The 19,004-nt window shown below is 37.7% G+C and overlaps 2 protein-coding genes across 6 annotated transcripts in view; one reads left to right on the top strand and one right to left on the bottom strand.

Moving 5' to 3' along the window:
• Positions 1-19,004, top strand: part of LOC106933477 (neuronal-specific septin-3-like) — a 107,188-nt gene that overhangs the window by 75,392 nt on the left and 12,792 nt on the right. The gene's annotated exons all lie outside the window — the stretch shown is intronic.
• On the bottom strand, positions 1,184-4,665 carry LOC106933478 (uncharacterized). 2 transcript variants are annotated; one of them, XM_088008303.1, is made up of 2 exons: positions 4,523-4,665; positions 1,184-2,931 (listed from the first exon to the last, which is right to left on the bottom strand). In XM_088008303.1, exon 2 carries the CDS (start codon positions 2,928-2,930, stop codon positions 1,434-1,436), a length of 1,497 nt encoding a protein of 498 aa, XP_087864429.1. In that variant the 5' UTR covers position 2,931; positions 4,523-4,665; the 3' UTR covers positions 1,184-1,433. The 2 variants fall into 2 exon arrangements, with proteins under 2 accessions (XP_087864429.1, XP_014868241.2); XM_015012755.2 differs by having other exon boundaries at positions 4,527-4,665.

Here is a 19,004-nt window from a genome sequence, read left to right as displayed (position 1 = left end):
TATTGAATGTGTCGTATTGATGGGATTTTTTTTCTAAGGAGTGGTTGAGTCAGGAATCAGAATTGTAGGTTTTTGGTTTTATTTTCAGTTAATGGAATAAAAACTGCACTTGCCAGGAATTGTTTCTTGGCTGTGAGTAAATAGTTCAGATGTCTCTAGCCTTTAGGTATTGTTGTTGCGCAAAGAGATTGGCGTAAGGAATATCATTAGTTCACAATGTATTTATTTGAAATCTTGATGCAAATATCCACTACTAAAGCACTATGACATATTAATATTTTACTTTTGTTCCATTGCTACTTTAAGAGATACATGTTTTGTATTAGCTACTGTAATGGGTAAAAATGAAACAATGTTGCAAAACATGAGTGCCATTGTTGGTGAAATTCAAACTATGAAAACAATTTGTGACTAAACCTGTCCACTTTAAAGAATGATAAACCTCGTCAATCAGCAAGAAAAACCAGAAAAAGTCTTACACACAGGTACTGATGTTCAAGTTCACCTTTCATATTTTAAGACCCGTTTCACTGCAACACCCCTAAATAAAATTCTCTAAAAGCCACCACTTGGCTTTTAGAAATAGCTTAGTTAGTAAATAAAGTAGCGTCGTTGCCAGCTAATTTACATCTGTATGATTTCTTACCTATATCCTCTCCTTTTCTGTGCTTACGTAAACAGTAATTAAACAGGTCAGTTTTTCTTAAAAGACAAAAATGAAAGCTTTTTCTTGCATTTGGACTTTAGATGGCACAACAATATTGTAATATAGGAGAGAGTATGTATGTTTGTATTTCACAATGCAGGTTGAATATTTTAACCACATCCTCACCATTATTGACATCACTTAGACTCTTTCTCTCCATAATAATAAAAAGTCCTCACAGCTGTTCACTGTGAGATAATGTTGTTGTGTCTCCTTTATAAGCCTCACTCAGAGCACATTATGTTCAGAGAGGACAAAAGCCACTAGTTCCTCAGATATAGCTGTTTGCGCATAAGATTGCACAAAAGAAACTTATCTGGTGTTTGGATCTTCTGCACACTTCACTTCTGTACTTGTGGGCACACAAGCAAATACAGTGGTAAAAATAAGTTGTTTTTGCATCTAGTCAGAGAGCCCTGAAAGCTCAGTCACAATGTAGGACACTTGTAAGAAATGAATTAATCCTTATTTGGTGGATTTCTTTTGTTTGTTTACATTATTTTTTTATTAAAAACACAGTACAATTTATCTGGAATACAGTCTGGCATTCTGTATGTTGATTCACACCTGATATTCTGTGCCATTGCAATGATCCTAAGGGTCATCTTTGGGATCATTTGATTGTCCAGGTCCAAAGTGATTTGAAAAGCAGGGAAAATAACATACAGCTTTATACAATACATTCAGTGCAACATGACTGTCTTCAGTGCATTTGATTCAGTCTTTCTCATTTCCAGCAGGGGGTGCGTGCTTTCTCTGTATCGTTTTTCAGTATGAATCTTGCTTGGACTCCTGGAGCAATCGTCATATTAGAGCAGTACTCATAAACAACAGTGTCCGGACTGCCATGCAAATTACTGTTCTGTTCAAATTTCTTTGCCCATTGCCACTGCCACCATTCATAGTTGTTTGTAGATTTATCTGCAGATGTGTAAAAGCCAACCCATGAGTCTTTGAATTGAGACATCCAATCAGTGAAAGAAGTTTTCACATATAAGCGAGCACAAGCTTTGCCATCCTTTGCGAAAAGTTGCAGGCTTGCATTGTAGCCTTTTATATTGACGGCTGCTGTGGGATTTCTGAACTCTGGACCTCTGTCTATCTCCTCTCCAGGACGAGACCAGAAGCAACATACTGTTTTCACTTCATGTAGCCGGACCTGTAGGCCTTCATTCAGTGGTACCGATGTGTCATAGGTGCCTGATTTTGCGTTTCTAACAGACTTATAAGTCAGTGGTTCCTCATCCTCATCGCTCCTATAAAGTGCAACCATCAAACCGCTATTGTAGTTAGTCACTGGAATATTTCTCCAAATTATTTTGGCTGTTCCTTTTGAATCTGTCATCACCTGAAGCGTCACATCACTACTGTGATGATGAGGGATTCTTATGGACACCTCAGAGCTTCTGCTTGGTCTGCTTGGTCTGCTCTCTGGGATGCTGACAACATAATCAGGTTGTGTGTTTCTTTTCGCTGAAGACTGACGTCTGTTGTTGGGTTGCTGGTTAGAGCAGTACTTTTCCTGGATTACAATAAACAAGAATAAGCCCAGACAAGCAAGGTCACCCCACAAGTTTCTAATCTCTCTCAGTTGGAAATTATCAGCGTTGCTTCTGAAGTTATCTCTGAGGTTTGTCAGTGTGTTAAAATCATTCGCCTCCACAGAAAATTGACTGATCTGTCTCAGAAGGCTGGTAGTGATCTGGTATGTATAGTCTGGGTCATACCTTGTCCCTTGATTATCTGATGTCTCAAAATGCTGTGTGATGTAGACTCTGTCTATTATATGCTGTCCCACATTCTGCTCCCTTACTCTGAATATGATCCGATCTCTGTTTCTTCCCTCATATTCAATCCGCGGATGGACAACGTACGATGGGAGATCAGACGACGAATCTTGATTGAGATTACCAACAGTAAAGTATCGATATCTGACGTGTCCATGAGGCAGTGGATCCAAAAGCCTTTCATAGTTTCCATAGTGATGTGAGCCATAATCACCTTCATCAGGGTCAAAGGTTAGCCTTATAACATTGTTATTGTCAATGTCAACTTCATTGGCAAACCAGTGCAGGAGCAAAAGACTGTGTTTTGGCACCGACGAGCCAAAGTTGAGTTTCTTCAGGTCATTGATGGTTTTGAGGACTTGCACTGCCGATGCTGAGGTCAGGAGAAGAAGCAGAGCCACACACAGACCTGGACTTGTTCCTGAGAACTTCCCCATCCTGTAGGAATATTTAGAAATTACTAAACCTATATCATACAATATCATTGCATACACTTTTTGAAAATTTTGTCTCATTATGTTAACTGAAAATATACCCTTTTTGCCCTGTCTTGAATTACTCAGTAATGATTTAGTGATATTATTTTTACCATAATTTTAACTCATATTGATCAATAAGAATCAGTTTCACTGAGAAAGGTATTAGAAAATGAATTGATGCGTTAAAATATTAGACTTTTAAAAAATAATGGTAAGCTTTTCTTCTTGCTTTTTTTAAAATTTTGTCCAGCACAAATATGCAAGGAAAACCTTTCGAAAAATAAAACTTTTAGCTTTTTTTTTTTTTTTTTTTTTTTCTTCTTTTACAAAATCACCCCTGATGTTTGCTTTAGCGACCACTTAGTCCTTTTGTATGTTTCAGGAGGTTTGAGGACGCGTAAAAGGCTTTTTAGCCATTCCCAAAGTGGACTACATGATCACATCATCAAACATCCTCCACCATACTCAACAATATACACTGAGCTTTTCTCACATAATTCTGTTGTGTTTTATTACCAAGCCCACCTGGGGGTTTTTTTGCTGAAAAGCTGAAGCTCATCTGACTAAAGCACCTGGTTCCAGTTAAACTCCCAGTAGACTTTAGCGGGCTACATGTGTTAACGTTTTTGATCAGATTCAAAAAGACTTTTCTGGCTTTCCAAACAATGAGGTGGCATGCAGATAGTATACAAAGTTTGTTCATAAAAACCTGTTAACCTGTGCAGTTCTCTAACAGTGCGATTATTTCATGCCTCACAAGCCTTCTCACTGTGACTGATGGAGGGACAAACAAGGATCGTTATCCGGAATAGTAGGATACGTTAAAAGAAATTTCTTTGTCATATTCATGCCATATAAACATAAAGTCATAGATTTCTAATTAGAAGTTCCTAGAAACTGATCAACCTAAATAAGTAAATTACTATCCATCCATCCTCTTACACCCTTTTCCCTAGTTGGGTAAGGAGGGGTGCTGGTGCCCGTCTCCAGCGAGACATTTCAGGCAAGAGGCAGGGTTCACCCTGGACAGGTCGCCAGTCCATCGCAGGACAACACAGAGACAGACAGGACAAACAACCATGCAGAGACCAATTAACCTGACAGTCATGTTTTTGGACTGTGAGACCTTCTTGCTGACAACAGTGCTACCAACTGCAGTACTGTTAGTAAATGGCTAATAAAGAGGACATCGTAGACAATGGTCCTTGGGGGTGATAATAATTACGATATTGCTGACTTCATTAAACAGTTAAGTCTTTTCATTGTGAGATAATGCTACTACACCAAAGTGTGAATTTATATTACGTATTGTTTTTCAAATTGAAAGAGTTGAAATGCCCTATTGCAGTATTCCTTAAAATCAGCATTAACTACTGACATGTCGCTGTTTACACAAAAACAATACATTTCCTGGTCAAAAGATTACATCTTTCAAATATAGATGTAGAATTATACAACGCATTTCTCCTCTGAATATTAAAGATATGCTTAAATTTACTAAATTGTTGCCTTTTGTGAAACATTTTCTTCAGTGAAATAAGAAAGCTTACCTACCTGACAGTGCTGTAGACTGATGTTTGTCTGAGCTCTGTGTTTTGTGCTCAGCTCGTATGACTTCCTCAGAGTTTCTGTTTCCTGGTTAGTGAAACCAGATCTTAGGTTTTAGTTGAAACATGTAATGGGAACTGTGGCCATAGTGCTTGTTTTGATCGGCTGGGTGTGCTTAAAAGCCACGCCCAGTGGTTTCTAAAGGACTTCAGTCATACCTTTTTAATAATTAACTGAATATGAATTGCCTATCTTTCAACACTAATTCAAATATTGCTCTTGTGATAGCAACAAATCAATAGCATGTTGAAGTTCACCCATTCCCCCACATTAACTGTGTTTTGTTTTGTTCTATTTATTTGTTTAAATGTATTATTTTTTCTTTAGTTTTGCACAGCTTTCTGTTGTTTACTAAACCTGCTGCAATCCCTCCAGCCGCCAACAGGAGATGCTCTTACACAACCGTCTTTCTAATAATTGCAGGGCGTTGAGCCTGTAAAATCTTTGTGGCAATCGTTAACACTTAGAGACGTACGGAGGATCTGCTTTCTGACTCTTAATTTATCCAGAAAGCCCAGTTTGCTTTTGAGGCTTCACAATCTGTTTTCAAAACACTGATGGATACTTATTTTGACTGTTGCTAAAAATCCTCACATCCGAGGAATAACTTCCGCTTTTCCCAGAGAGCTGTATGCATGCGACAGCCTCATAACAATAGACACAGTCACTCAATGTTTCCACTACTTTTTGGGGAAATTATTGTAGTTTGTTTTCTCAAGACGTACCCAGTTTAGGGTTTGGATTTGGATATCTTTACACCAAACTCTTCAAAACAGTTATTTGGTTGACTCTGGAAAATGTTTTGTCCCCCCAACAGAAAATATTTGACTTCAGTTGATTTGGGTTGTGTCCATAAACACACAACTGCACTAAAATGCAGACACACTTACATTTCATCTAATTTCCTGAATGAAGGCTTGGCTATTCCCTCTGGGCAGGGCAAAAGAGTGTAAAATAACACACACAAAGGAAATATTTAGTTCCTCTGTCGTCACCACCCACATGTTTCACATAGGGAGTCCCTGAAAAACATCCATGTGATAACCATGGTGTGACTAAACCTTTTGGAGAAATTTGTCTCATATCTTACAGTACAATGCAGACCACAACACTTCTTAAGTTACGATATATACATCGGCTTCAAAAGTGTTCTTACGCCTCAAACTTTTTTCAACATTTTGTCACATTACATTATTTTATGTGATAGCCCAAAACAAAACACTGTTAAATTATGAAGTACAAGAGAAATAATACACATTTTTTGAATAAAGCACATCATTATTCACTGTGGAGGAAATGTAAAGATCCCCGGTAAAACCGCACATCTGCCCTTCATGGAAGAAGAAAACAGCTGTTAAGACGTGAGAAGTGAAGCTTGGGGAGGACACAGAAAACACAGAGGGGAAGGTGATCTGGTCAGACAAATTAGGTGCGAGTAGAAAAACTAACATTGCATATCACCCTGAAAACACCATCTTTATTGTGTTGGCAGCATCATGCAATGGGGTTGATTTTCTTCTACAAAGATAGAGCAGATGGTAAGTTAATGGAAAAATTAATGGCGGTAAATACAGGGCAATGCAAAGGGTTATGTGTCTGGGGTAGAAGCTCACATTTCAGCAGGATGTCATATAGTCAGAGCTGCAATGGGTGGCTTAGATCAAAGGTTATTCATTCTATCAAGTATCACAGTTAAACCTTGGACCATAATCCAAATGAGAGTATGTGTCTACAATATTTATGTTTAAAAGCTCTTGATACAGTTGGTGTGAATGTATGCTGTTTTGCAATAAAGAATGAGCTGAAGTTGCAGTCTTTTGTTGCAAAAGATGGTACAGATAAACACTAAAATACTTACTGTTGTAATTGCAAAGAAAGGTGGTTCCGAATTAACTCAGTTGGGCTAAATAACTTGTTTTTTTTTCTCAGATTTTTATTTAGCAAAAAGGAAACATGACATTTTATTTCCAATTTCCTTTTATGCACTTTTTTATGTTGGTCTATCACATAAACTCCAAATAAAATGTGAACTATGTTGTGGTTATAATGGGATAAAAAGTAAGGAAAAGTGGGATCTTTTGCTGTAGAAAATATAAAAAACGTTCAGACCCAGGACGTGCCTGGATTCTACTGCACAGGAAAACAAAACTACATGTGTGAAAGGCCCTGAACAGCTGCAATAAACTCTGCTAGCGGTCTGCCAGGCAGTCCTACGCTCTCACTTGCCAACACATGACAACATCTTGGCTCAGAAATGTCCACAAACATCAACCCCATGTCACTGGCTTTCTATTACAATGTCATCTTCTCCTCGAAAGGGGGATTTTTAATCTTTAAACATGATATCCTGCTCAGCAGGGTCTTTAATAAAGGAGTGCACCATTGGATAAGTGATGAATGACTCACTCTGCATGCATGCAGGGTCACACAGAAGTCTGCATCTCTAAGGAGAAGCTCAAAAAGAGAGAGGGGAGGGCTTTCTTACAAGAGGATTAATTTAACTTGCTTGTAACATGGTTATCATGTGTCAATGCTGGCAGTTTTTCAGCAAATAATGCAGTGACTGGACTGTTGTGGTGTCAATAGGTATAAAATAGGTTTTATAGTCAATAGTTGACTCTTAAACAAAACAACAATCTAACACTTTAGATTGGCAATCTAAGCAGTATAATCATTTAATTATATCTTCATGATCTGCCGAAAAACATTTGTAAGAACAAAGCTTCAACTCCAAGATTTTCATTTTTTTTTGTCTTTCAAATATGAGGGGAGAGCAGCTTGTAAAAGAAGTTTTATCTGTATTTTATCTATATTTATATCCAGTTAAATGTTGTATTTTGTGGGTGCGTGTCTTTTTGGTGTACCTCTTTACTTGCACTTCACTTTAAAACATAAATTTTCCTTTTCTTTACAATGCAGAGTTAGCTAGGAAAAAACTGAGAACAGTGCTCTGATATTAGCCCAGAAATGTCTATATGTGAACAAAGTGAGCAAGGAAGAACTTCTTCGTTGCATTGTCCAGTGTGTGGATAACTTATCTGCAATGTCTCATCGCTCAGCCTCTTGTTGCTGGCGTCACTGCACCATAGTCCTCCCTCCTGCTGTCCTCCCACTCCCTATCAGTCCAACTGGTTCTGGATTCATGGTGTTGGTTCTCTGGGTTGTTCAGACAGTCCCTCAGTCAATGTCCAGGTTTCCCAGATGGAGTAAATGTCTGACAGGTCTGTTCAGTCTTCTCTGCTGTCTCATCTCCTTGTTTGTTTGTTCCTCCTCCACCCTGAGTTTAGAGAGCATTCCAAAGGTCAGAGGTCAGTAAGGCTCAGTAGCACCCAAACACAAGCATGTCGTATCCGTCCAAATGTTGCTGATAACATTTGCTGCATTGAGAAGCTTCAGTATCTGGAACTGATCTTGATCTTCTGGATCACTGTTATCAGCTGATGGTGTGAGTGAGAGGGATATCATTGTAGACATGGAAGAACAGGAGTTGAGGTCAAAGTTCAGACGCACTGCAATAAGGCTGAGAAAGAATATAAATTAGGTGGCTTTTTTAAATTTCACTCAACTTTTCTAACCTTTCAAAGAATTGCAAATCTTTTGCTTAATCCAAACAGACAACATATTTAGGCCCATATTTTCCTTTCATAAGGTCAGCCGTTTCTCTCTGGGGAGGAAATGGGACTTTGGAACCACTTGATCACTTTTTTTACTCTGAAAATGAAGGAATATGCTCTTTTATTCTGTAAATGTCTTCACAGAATCAGATAAATCAGGTTTTCAGTGAACTCTACCTTTAAAATACTTTAAAGAAGGGCCTTTATATCCATATAAAGGTCTTCCATTGTTCTCTAGAACTCTGCTGTATGAAACTCATAAGGACTTTCGGGATTTTTCTGTATCCTACCTTGAGTCAAACATAACCAATCTTTTCTAGATTGTGACAGAATAATTTATTACACTCAGTGTCTCATCAGATAACAGTGGATTAACTTTAAGTTAATAAATCCCAGCCCTCCCTTCTCTTAATGTCTCTTAATATGAGGTAGGAGATTGAAGCCTTATGTCCTGGTCTGTACCAAAACATGTTTGCCGACATCTTATGTCCAGCACCAAATTATTAATAACATCCAAGAACTGTTGAGGTGAAAAGCACCAGTTCAGGTTTTAATATCTTACTCAAAGTCTCAAACACTGTTGTACGTGTCGGAGTGAAACGCTTTGCCAGACAGAGACAAAAGATACGGTTTTATATTCAAGGACAGAAGATGGTCCGACTTTCCTTGCAGGTGCAAAACAGCATCTCTGAGAGATAATCTTCAGTGTGACGACTCCGATAAGTTTGTTCAGCAAAAGTCCATAAGCAATAAGATGTAGACATAACATGATTGAGATTAATGAAGTCAGGAACTTTAGTATATAAACAGAGGCAGCTAAAGTGAAAGAGACCTGGAGACTTCACTTTTGGGAAAATGGAGAGTTTTTCTTTTTTTTTTCCTAATTTGTGAAACGGCAAAAGTTGGTTTTCTCTCCACATTTGGCCCGACTGTGTTTTTACCAGACACATATGATCACCTGCGTTTTTGTTGGAGAACCCAGCCAACACTGGTACATCAAGCTTTTACTGTCCATGAGAAGAGCTTTTTTGACATAACAAGAGTGCACAAAGTAATTCCTTGCATTTGGTGTTCCCTAGTTTTTCAGACGCATGGTGTTTCTCCATCTGTACCACTGGGGTTAAATTCATACTAATGCATAAGTGGAAGCATAATTATACTTAAAAGGGAAACGGCTGTCTCTCTTACCTTTTAATTACACAAACATTCTCCTGAAGAAAAGCAATAAAGAGCCCGGTATGTTTAAAGCCACATCATTGCCATATGTCAGACATTAAATGTGGTTCAAGTTGCTCTATTTGTGTTTTCTCCATTCTTTACCACTTTAAGTTAAACAGTTGCTGTATTTCTTCTCTGCAAATATGTATTATTACAACTGAGAAATGTTCTTCTATTCAGTTTTTGTAAAACTTTAATTGGCTGAATCTATACTTTTATCTAAGAAGTATAATTTACAACATTCAAAACATTTGTTTCTAGTCTTCCTGCTGTGAATGGTCATTAATTATTTGCAAGTTTCTCTAACTTGAGCATGCTGTTTTAAAAAAGTTTATACTGCAGGTACCTTCCATGAATGCAAGATAAAATGGGGTTTTTTTCTATTAAAAATGTGCAGTGAAGTAATATTTTTTATAGTTTTAATATTATCGCTTTAAATTCAGAAAATCAAACAAAATCTTTCATGTTTAATGATTAAAATAAAAGGCATGCATTGTGCTGTGCCTCTCTAATATCTGCTACAAAAATTGCTATTTCCAGCAGCAAGAACAGGATTTACTCCAGTTTTTGTAAAAAAAAAAAAAAAAAAAAGAAAGAAAAATACTTGCACTTAGCCAAGTTTAATAAATTAGTTCAACCAAGTCTGCTTTAGATTAAGAGTGGATGGGCGTTTGTGGAACTATTTAATGTGAAAATAAAATAAAAGGGTGATTATTAAAGCTGAGCACTGTGTACCCAATCTTTTTCCATTTTAAGAATATGTCCATCTCCAGTTGGACCAAACTTTTACAGATCTTTTGGTTGTGTGCCTGGAGAAATTTATTTCTAGGATGTCCAATTACCTCTGCACCACACTTTGGCACCTCTGATGAAGGCCCTCACGTTAATTTTGAGATCTCCTAGCGATTGCATTTGAAATATAGCATCTTCCATGCCAAACAGATATTTAAAAAATGACTAAAACGGATCAACTTTTCTTACATTAGGGCTTCTTACTATAGGCTAAGGTCTCACTGTCTTGCAGCCTGACTAAAATGCAACCACGTCTTGACTTGTAATAGAAAAAGAGCTCCTTTGAAATATCTTTTTACATCTTTTGTGTTTCCTTTGACTTTATTTTGTCACTAATTCCATAATAGCTGACTTCTTATTTCCACGGAGTAGCAACATCTCCACAGAAGAGTGTTGTTCATGTTTTGTTATGCGGCTTTCACTGATCAGAAATTTGAGTTTACAACCAACTTCTCAAGTTTGGCATGATCATTTTTGATCACTGCTTCCAGAAATTTAGGAAAGCATCTCAAAGGAAATTATTTCGACATTGAGTGTCTGATGAATGAATGCGATGTACTGAAGCAGACATTATAAAACACGCAGACTTAGCAGGGTATTAAGTGATCCTGTGAGTTAAGAAGCATAATAGTTATTTAAAAGGGGCTGTGTAGACACACCTAGTCTGTGCTCCTGCCTAGATTCTGCTCCCGGCAAACAGATAATAACTCTTTGTCTCTGTTCACTGTGATCTATTTTTTTTTTTCTTTCTCTGGAGAGGGGGGGATGTTTGGAGGAAATGGGCGGATCTTGATGCTTTGCATGCTGAGTCACATGTCAGACTTGAGTGGGAGGGCCAAGCAGGGATCTGCCACAGCAGAATCTGGCCTCTCACTGGTGCTCTTCACTTCAGCAGGGGACAAGACATTCTCACACTTGCACACACACATTTTACACACGGTAAGTGCTTTGCATACCAGCAGGGGAGTGTTTGTGTGCATGCATGTGATTATGTGTGGGGAGGGGGGTTTCTAAGAAATCTGTTGGAACTGAGCTTTTTTTCTCTGTGGTATGTTTTCCTTCCTACCTTAAAGTGGATGTCTGTTTTTGGAGTCCAGGTGATAAGTGATTGAATAATGTTGCTTCAAGCCTCTGTTTGCACATTGTCTGTTCATTTATTTGCATTTGTGAAGACATGACTTTTAGACGTAATTCACGGGTGCAGCCACCAGCTCTAAAGTGTACTTTATGGAAATACTTGGTTCTAAACTCAAACCTGGACAAATCTGCATGTTTATACAGATTTAGTCGTTTTAAATGTTTGATCTTTTTCTTGTCATCTTGACCATTTTTAAACTCTAGGAAGCAGTTTTTAAAACTGTGTAAGTACATGTCAGTTTAGTTTTTATAAGAATAGTAAATGATTACTTATAGCTAATAGTGAAAGGTTAGCCATCATATTTTTTTGAGTTTCTATTAAGAAAAACCTGCTATTGTTGAGGAAAATCAAAGGGTTTCTTTCTTTATTGTTCTGGGATTTTTTTGTTGACCCCCTTTAGATTAAGTTTCTCTTCACCTTCATTGTTTCTTCTCTGCTCTGCTGTCTCATCTTTCTGCCATTGTTGTGGTCGTGGTTTCTGGGCCTCATCTCTCTGTCATCCCAGTCTTTGTTGTTCACTGCTCAAGCATTGCTCTGTCATAAAATAAAACCGTTGGAAAAGTCCAGCCGCCCCTCACCTTTCCAGATAGTCGTCAGCCTCTGTTTTCCCTCAAAGGCATGCAGAACACACACTTTTACACACACACGCACGCATGGCTGTTGAAAGGAGGTCTGTTGTGGCCTCTGAGCATTGCCAGACAAGAACAGACCGTTGCCTTTCACCAGCGTTTAATGGGACGCAGAGAACGTCATTTTTACCTTCCTTGTCTTTGAGCAAGACGGTTGGTGAGTGACGTTGGATAATGCAGCCTTACTGGAATCCAGCGTCATAAATTTGTAATGCAAAACATCTCATGAATGCAACCTGCACTCCGTAAAGATAAATTGATAAGGTTTCGATTCTGCAGCTTGTTAGTTTACATGATCTGGCTAGAGGGAATAAGATGTAAAATGTAAATGCTGGTTTTGTGTTTATATAACAAAACATGAGAAAGAGAGGCGTGAATAATAGTGGCAGATATTGTTTTTAGATATCTGTTATGAGTGTTTGGAGAAAAAAAGGATCAAATTGCGACTATGACACAGATACAGACAGTACATCAATAATCCAACTCTTTTAATATTAAATTAACAATGAAAACAGTATCAAGTAGGTATCAGCCAGTCACGAGTAGTGAGGAATACAAATATTGTGGTTTCAAAACTGGTTTTAATAAATCAAACATTTTTTAAGACGATGCCAAAGTGATTGAGTCATGTTTTCGTTTCCTATTTCAAATATAGAACAGGAGAGCCCTTCCCCCACCTGTTTCTGTACACTGCTGTTTAGCTTGTTATAAGAAAGCTTCAACTCTTTGTTTGCTCAAAGAAATACCATTTTGATAGCTGGAAAATATTTCCAGTCATTAAAAAACAGTCATGGAAACTAAAGGGAGCACCACACATCGCTCTTATTGATGAAACCTTCATTTTGAAGCTCCAGCCACAAGCACAGAGTGGCTTTTCTGCCTACTGCAGGTACGCCACTCAACTATTATCAGCAGGCGCTTCTAAATAAAGACCAGAATGTCAAAAAGGTTTAGTGTTCCTTACGTTAAGTTCTTGTAAACAACTTGTCTTAAAATAGTAATGGCATAATATGATATAATTTAGCCTAAATAGGAATCATTAGTGCTTTTTTCTTTATTGTATGAAAGAAATTTGATATACAGTCTGAGAATCACATACTAGCTTATTTTAAAACAAACTGAAATTACGTTGCTGCGGCTCATGTCATGAGAAAAGCTGTGCAGGTTGTAACCTTTAACAAAATACACACGTCTGTTCTTAAAAAGGATCATATAATGTAAAGAACAGATGATGCAGTAGAGATTGTACTTAATTTGTTCAATAAAGCGGGAATATCACGTATACACAGTGTCTAAGTCAAATAAAATCCCACGATGGGTTGAAGAAAATAGATGCTCTGTACTTTAGACGTGGCTATATCCCTCCTGAATGCACTCTTGAGTTTTGTATGTGGATCAGTCACAATCCATAAATACTCGTCCTGAGGGCCGTGCAGAACCTGAATAACACCATCACGTCATACAGGCAGACTGCTGTGTGCTGCAGAGCCTGGAGACTCTTCTGATTACATAGTTCGTTAAGAAGTAGGCATGTGTTGTTATTGAGCTATCTATTCTGGCCAGATAAACACATTCCTGATTATTATCTGTTGTTCACATTTTGTTTTAAAACAGCAGTGTGAGCATGTTTATCAACCCTATCACATCCCACCAAGTACTTTTTACATATTTATAACCACTTATTTACATTTGAAGGAGATGAGGCATTTGTCTGGACATTTGTTGAGGTCAGCCATGCCTGAGGACAGAGGTCAGATTTCTGATCTCCCTGGCTGCATGGATCCATTCTTTGACAGTCAACCATTTCACAAATACAATTTGACCCAATTACTAAGAAACATTTTCCCACCCATGCTAATGACATTACAATCCTCTGGCTGTGAGCAACTAGCAAATAATGGCTTGCTAAGCTTTAATTTAGCTTCTTTTGCAGAAAGTGTTTGAAGAACCACCCTTTAGATTTTACATTTTTCACTTCTAAAAACCCTTTGTTAATCTGCTTTACTGTCGATAAATATTAGTATTATTCATAAATAAATTAGAAACAGCCTATTTTTTGTGGCACAGTTGTAAAAATATGAAGACAAAATTAGTGGGTTAGTTGCAATAAATATCATTGAAAAGATATTAGATTGATTTGACTTTTTATTCCAATTGTGTTTCACAAAAAATATTTATTGCGGCTCATACTTGCTGCAAAAGCTTCTGAAAACTGACATTTTTACGTATACTGTTTAGGAGTTCATTCGGCCTTGTATAGTTTTGTAAACCATAGAAACTCATTCAACTGCATTTATGTGAGGAATGTCATTCAGCAGTGGAATTGCTTTCCATAATTATAGATGTCGAGATAGAAATTAAACAAACGAATTTTGGATTGGCTTGTCAGTACATAACATTCCTGCATGCACTTTTTACATTGATGCATGTTAGAGTTTCATAATATGCACACGAAACCTCAAAGAATGCTGAAAAATCCGTTCCTTGTGAGCATCTCGGTGTCAGAAGCAGCTGAGGAGACTAGAAACACAACAACTCTCTTGTGTACCACCACAGTCGGGAGAGTGAACACATTCCACTGGCAGTCCAGACAAACCTGTGGGATCCGGCTGTCACTGCAGCAATTTGCGTTTCTTTAAAAGCCCAGGAATGATTGTTTGTACGTTTTTACAACATACAAATGAAATTTAGCACACAAGAACTGAGCAGATGAGTTATATTCATCTGGTCCGATGAAATATTGGATCCTTTCGTCTGATATGCCATCATATTGTTTTATATGATGACATGATGTCCAGTTTAGACCCTTGAGGGCAATGTGTGCATTTCTTCATTGAGCTGAATGATGACTCTGGGAACTTTAATAACACAACAGACCCTGTTTGCACTGCCACTCTACCAATTTCCTCCTTTTATTAGAGTATAAACTGTCCAGGGCGGAACGTGTTTGTTTAAGCATGCATGTTTGTCAGCCATAACCCCATGTGGTTTGGGGTATAAAACTAATCAGTGCTGGAGTTCATCCGCTGGGATTGCAGCATCTTCTCTTATGAGAAGTGCTGGAAAAGTCTGGAACTGGAGAACATTTTAGATTTTATCTCTCCGAGGATAATTTACAGCAGCCCACAACCGTCTCAAGAACTTAGCATTTGGATCTTTATGAAACCAAATCCAGCAATGTTGAGATGAGATTCAGACACAGACCTTCTTTGTCTTGTCAGAGAATGTAAGATATAGCTCAAAATAAGCAGATGGTTTTAAATGAGTCGCATAAACAAGCTTCTAGTGGATTTCTTATGCGTTGAGTTCGAGCTCCATATAAGCACTTAAACATGATTTATTCACTTAGATTTGAAGTAACGGTGTCGCTTGCACTAAATAAGTAGAACATGATACTTCTGTATGTCATTTGTTTTGGTATGCATAAGAACGATAATGACTATAGTTTATAGCTGAAAACTTAATAGCGCTGTGTAGATATGCGTTTTGACAAAATTGTGAAATGCAAGGAAAATAATTCATGGTTTTCTTAAAAAATTACAAATAAAAATCTGAAATGTTTTGTATCCATTTAACTTATTCCAATTGCTTAAATATATACATAAAAAAATCAGAAATGAGAAATTTAATTCAGAAGTGACCTAATTAAAAGTCCACCTATATAATTTAATCTCAGTATAAACACTGATAATCTGTGAAAGCCTCACAGGCTTTATAAAACAATAGTGAAAAATGTGCATCGTATAGATGCATCAGGCAGATCAAGGATGAAATTGCTGAGAAGCTTGAAGCAGGCTAAGACTAAAAGGCAAATCCGCAGTTTGGAATGTCTTACTGACCCTCGGTCAGTTCATCAAATGAGAAGGAAGCAGCTAAGAAGACAACGGTAACCCTGCAGGAGTTGAAGATCTCCACAGCTCAGAGAATCTGTGACTCTGGCTTGTTGTCAGCTATAATCCAAATCCTGCATAGTCTGTTGTAAAACCTTTTAAAACCATCATCTCACTTCCACTTCAAAATTATACACTTTGTGTTGGTCTCTCATAAAATCCCAGTAAAACACATTGGAGTTTGTGGTTTTACTGGGTCAAAACATGGAAACATTCAAAGAATGGAGGACACTTTTTCAAGGCAGGCATTTTTCTGACCCATCCTCTCTAAGAAATGTCCGCTTTGTTCTTTAAATAAAACGCTCAAATCCATTATGTTGTACTAAATAAAATCTGAGAGGCCCACAAATTGTATCCTGCTGTTGTAAAAGTTTCCAAACAAAGCAGACACTTTATGGGATGAGAGTTTTAGGGATCCAGTGACCCAGTGATTTACAAAAACGCTCCGCGTTCCAAGTTTCCAGTCCGTTTGTTACGCTGGATTCCTCTCTTGTGACTCAGTTTGTACCGTGGGTCAGAACCACTGGTAGTCATGTAGAGGGATAACCTCAGAGGAGCTCTTTTCCAACTTAAACTGGGACATGACCTCTGACCTGTTTGCTATGCTGTCAAGATCAACACTCTGAACAGCTGTAGCACGGCTCAGTGGTCTTGGCCGCAGCGCCTCTATACTTACAATGAAGAGTCAGTTTTCTGCGTGCTTGTTCAGGGTTTCTGTAACGTTTAAGAGGATTGTGCAGCGAACAGAGATGTTTGTTCGGTCTGTTTAAAATGTAGTTGCATCCCGGTTTGGAGGTCTGTAGTTAGTTAGTGAGGAATGCCTCGGGCCCAAAAGTGGAATAAATCAACAACATAACCGTCCTCACAGTCTTTCCTTTTTCCTTCCCCCTCCTCTATTCTAAATGCTTTCCTGTGTCGTCCTCCTTTCTCTGACCTTTATCTTTTTTCTAGCTCACCCCCCTTCCCAAGACCTTAACGTCTACTTCCTTTTTGCTTCTTAACTTTATCTCACCCTTCTCCCTGTACTTCTTTCTTCATGTTTTCCCCTCCCTGCTTTTGTTTCCCTCTTCTCCTAAAAAAAAAAAAAAAAAAAAAAAGCTTTGTGGTTTTGCAGACCGCTGGCTGTATTTGCAAAAAGCAAAGAAATCTGATACTGCTGGAAGAAGGAAAAAAAAATCTTTTGTGACTCTAATAGAAAACAGCAATGCAGAAAGTCCAGTGGGTTCTTTTGGGCTTTCCAGTTGCTCAGATTAATTTTCCTCTCCTGCACATTTCAAATAAACAGTTTATCGGAGATTACATTATTGAACCTGAAACAAGAGAAAACTTGTTGGAGTAGATCTGATGATCATCAAAGATGAATGATTAAGACCTACTGGTATGATTTATCTAACCTAAAACATTGAAAATCTCCAACTAATTTGGTAATAATCAAGATTTTTATTATTAGACCCTGCTGCTGATTAGCTCTTGGAAAAAAAGATAAGCTGCTTCATCATAAGCTGCATGTTGTGTTTAGATCTAAATTTTTCTATTAGTCTTGAAATACACAAACCTGATCCATAAGTTTGATCACTTTTTCGGTTCTCTGTAATTGGTACAGATATAAAGGACATCCAACTTTTCCTGTCTTGTTCAGAAAACCGTACATTTGGTAAAAATCTGCCAGATGTTACTTGTTGTCAGTGTTTTTGTTGTTTGAGAAAAATATATTACTGAACAAATTATTTTGTAAAGCTTTTTTTATATAAACTTTAGATTCTTACCTCAACCTTATTTCTGAAATGCTAACATTTCCAAATCCACCATGTTCAGTTCAGCTGAAATGGGGAAACATAAAAGCTTTGCTATGCTCCTTACGGCCTTCCTGTTATCTGCCCAACGTCTTGCTCTTTTGCAGCTTGAATAAATAGTAGACGTGTCTAGCCAACCAATAAAGGTTTCTATTTAAGTAGTTAGATTTCTATGCTTTCACTGATTTCATTTTTTAAAACATTTGCCACTGAAACTGGAAGGTTTTGAGTCTTCTAGCCTCGATAGCAACTCGTTAGCTCCTTGAAGAGTTTGATGTGGTGTGTTCGTAGATTTTTGAGTTTCCGACACACTTTTGTTGAAAATATGTCCCCAGATATTTTCCTGCTGCTCTACTTTTAGCCAACTCCAAACATATTTTGTGTTTTCTTTTTCTCATGTTCTTTTTTTTTTCTTTTTTTAAATCTTGAAATTGTTTGACTTAATATCCGCAATTTTCTGCTGCTCCGTCAGTGTCTTATGGTTTGGGTTTTGTTTATACCAAACAGCTGCTGACCCACCAGTCTGAGACATTTTAAAACTGCAGGTCAAATGTTTCTCATTTATAGATCCCTCGTCCGACTTCTTGTCTCCAGACGACTCTTTATATTGGCTAAGAACCATCTACGATCTGCAGTACCTCTAAAGATCCTGAATACCTCCATTTGATTAATAGTGTCGACACTATATCCACTTGTAACTATAAGATCCTTCACTATGATAGTTTGAATAACTTTTAAACGAACAGCTCTGAAAGAGTGTGTTTCACCTACAGCTCGACATTCTTGTGTCAACATCTCTCCCTTCTGGGGTTGAATGTTTACTAAAGCAGACAGAAGTTTACTACCTGTAAGGAAAGTGATTTATTTCTGTTAAGTTTCCCACGATCCTGAATTTGGTGGTCCTCTTCTGTGCTGCATGCTTGCAGAGTTGTTTACAGAGCTTGGAAAAGTAAGGAGTTCAGAGTCATTGAGGACAAGGAACAAAGCTTTGGGAAGCTTTACTGCTTCAATCTAGAAAACCCGTTAAGTCGACTCCCTCTACTCCTTCTGTCGCCTTTATTCGTTGTCCCTTTTCTTGATGTGGAAGGGTTTTCTACTCACCCAAGAAGATTACCTTGCTTATTTCGTCACTGTAGTAGTATTAGTCATAAGGCTGTAGATCAGTGGCTCATTACATCTAATGTTTCATCACCCAACAAAAGTGTGTTTAGCTAAATACAGGAAGATGTCACGGCCTGCTAAAGCGTTCCTTAGCAAAGAGAAATAAAACTTTGTTAATTTAGACCTAAACATGTCTAACTTTTCAGTGTGTCTATTCAGTGTGAAGGTAGACTAACGTTTTTAAAAAGA

The sequence above is a fragment of the Poecilia mexicana genome, unplaced genomic scaffold (assembly GCF_051168715.1).
Source record: "Poecilia mexicana isolate PSO_F unplaced genomic scaffold, ASM5116871v1 scaffold_8, whole genome shotgun sequence".
Classification (NCBI taxonomy): domain Eukaryota; kingdom Metazoa; phylum Chordata; class Actinopteri; order Cyprinodontiformes; family Poeciliidae; genus Poecilia; species Poecilia mexicana.
This window is presented reverse-complemented; position numbering and strand designations above follow the sequence as displayed.